Source organism: Lactuca serriola, chromosome 1, assembly GCF_051521515.1.
Source record: "Lactuca serriola cultivar US96UC23 chromosome 1, Lser_US96UC23_V15, whole genome shotgun sequence".
NCBI lineage: Eukaryota > Viridiplantae > Streptophyta > Magnoliopsida > Asterales > Asteraceae > Lactuca > Lactuca serriola.
In genome coordinates, this window is record NC_136408.1 from 85,881,943 (window position 1) to 85,884,432 (window position 2,490).

Consider the following 2,490-nt stretch of genomic DNA (forward strand, 5'->3'; position numbering starts at 1 on the left):
ACCTCCATACTCCATTTCTTCCTCCATTTCTTCCCCCATTCTTCTCCAACCCTATCCCATTTTCACCTCTATTTTTGGAGATATGAATAGTATTCCCCCATATATGGGGGAATACTATTCATATCTCCAAAAATAGAGGTGAAGTTTGGTTGTCAATTTTAGTCCCTCTCATTTTTATTTTATACATTTCTAGTTTATTTTATCTATTAATTATAATTTAAATGCAACATTTAATATTTATAATATCATATTGTATACTAATTTATATTAATTAATTATAAATATAAAGTTTAATTAGTAGAGGGGTGTATTTGACAATATATATAAGTTATAAAAATGAAATATTCTAGGAATATATTTTTTGGGGTAAAAAATAGGGTAGAAAATGGAGTAGGGTTGGAGATGAAACACTATTTACTTCATTTTTTACTCTATTTATGGAGGAAAAAATGAAAATGGGTTGAAAATGGTCTAAATTAGCTGATCCCATCAATTTAACTTTAATTATCCAACTCGTTTAATTGATCAATTAACATTTTGTACAATTCCATGCTTAATCCAACACAATCGGTTACTCAAATAAACCAAAATTTAGGTACAAAATAAACCAGATTACACACATACAAAATAGATTTCTTCATTCAAGAGTGCTAATAGTAAATACACAGCTGCCACTAATACAATGATTAAACGTTCAAATCAACAATAACTATATGACATGTCATGAGTAACTATCATAACAGGTTAAATGACTTTTTTTACTGATAAATTTGGACTTTATGCCCCTAAACTACTAAAAAAAAAAAAAAAATAATCATTTAAAATAAAAACCAAAAGTTTATAAGGCTATCATTTTCCCTTTAAATAACAATGTTTAACCTATTTAAGACATTTTGACTTTGGAAAGAGTCTTCCTTTTCCTTTTAATTTTTAATTATAAATCACACTTTGATTATACAATTCCTTACTCTTTTCACGTTTTAATTTTTTTATTATGAAATCACACGTTAATTATACAATTCCTATATACCGTTATCACGTTTTGCTTTTTTACTATACAAATTGATTATACAATTCCTTTATATTTTATCACGTTTTGGTTTCTGATTATACAAATGTGACGTCTAGAATTAAAAGAGCAACTCCAAAACTCGTTCTAATCATCATTATCCTTCGAGTTGACTCTAAGCACTGTAAACTAAACTCCAACAATTCATCAATGGCGTCCATCAACCGATCACTACTCATCACTCTGATCTCAATCTACCTCGGCGCCACCACCATCGCCTTGAAATTCCACGATATCCTCCCGATATACGGCCTACCAAAGGGGATCCTCCCCAACACCGTCCAATCGTACTATATCATCCCCACCGACGGCACCTTTTCCGTTCAGCTCACGCGTCCCTGCTTCGTTACATTCGGCGTTCAGATCGTCTTCTACAACATGAACATCGTAGGCAGATTGAGTAATGGATCGGTCTCTGTCGTCTCTGGTATTGAAGAAAAAGAATCTTTGTCGTGGATGAGTGTTTCGGGTATGGATATGGAATCGGGTTCTGATATGCTCGTGTTTAATGTTACGGGTGGTTTGCGGAAGAAATTCCCTGCTGCTTTGTTCAAGGATGTGCCCGATTGTGATAGTGAAGCTTACACACATGAATCAGAATCCCACTCTCAGTCGATTTAATTGGAAATGTAATTTTCTGTTTTACGTGAAGTGGATCTGAGTTGAAAGTTTCGATTTGATTGAAAAGATTGGTCAAAAGGATACTTCTACTTTTGAATTTTATGCATACTATTGAATTTTTGTAGGGTTTTGACTTTGTGTACTTATAAATTCATGTCTAGTTTTTAGGCCATCGGAGAGAGATCTCCACGCGTGAAATGCTTACGTGGAGGGTCTCTCCACGCGTGAACACCGCCCCTGGGTTCAGTGGGTTGGTCGTGGCGTGGCTCCCAGGACGGACGAAGACGCGGACGTTGATTGACTATTTAATTTTTTGACCGTTGGGTTATTAAATAAAAAAAAACTTTTTTCCTTTAATTTACTTTCTCTATCTATATATACATCCACTTATACATAATTTTTTTTTTAAAACATTCATACAAATTCTCTCAAATCAAACATACAAATTCAACCAAAAAATGGATAGTGATTCTGATGACAATTTGGTTTTGCACACACTATTGTCTGTGGCATAAGACGTGATTCGTTAGAGAGGCGAAACTTCACATCGCGAGAAGAAACATAGAAAATATATCAATCGGGATCGAGAGGTGGTACATGAACTTTTGGTACGTGATTATTTTGCCCCTGATAGTCTTTATGACCTTTCGGAATTCGAATACCGTTTTCGTATTAGTAGAAAATTATTTTTACGTATAGCTTCAGATTTGGAACGTAATTATGAGTTTTTCCAATTACGTTGAGATGCTAGAGGTAAACGTGGTTTTACCACAATACAAAAATATACGGCCGCTCTTAGA

The 2,490-nt window shown here is 33.9% G+C and overlaps 1 protein-coding gene across 1 annotated transcript; it reads left to right on the forward strand.

Annotated features, from left to right (window-relative positions):
* Positions 1-1,219: 1,219 nt before the first annotated feature.
* Positions 1,220-1,690, forward strand: LOC145058229 (uncharacterized). The gene has a single exon (XM_079006149.1). It carries the CDS (start codon positions 1,220-1,222, stop codon positions 1,688-1,690), a length of 471 nt encoding a protein of 156 aa, XP_078862275.1.
* The last annotated feature ends 800 nt before the right edge of the window (positions 1,691-2,490 follow it).

What these genes read in the sequence shown, in the direction of transcription:
- LOC145058229 (XM_079006149.1), top strand. Translation starts at nt 1,220, where the DNA reads ATGGCGTCCATCAACCGATCACTACTCATCACTCTGATCTCAATCTAC.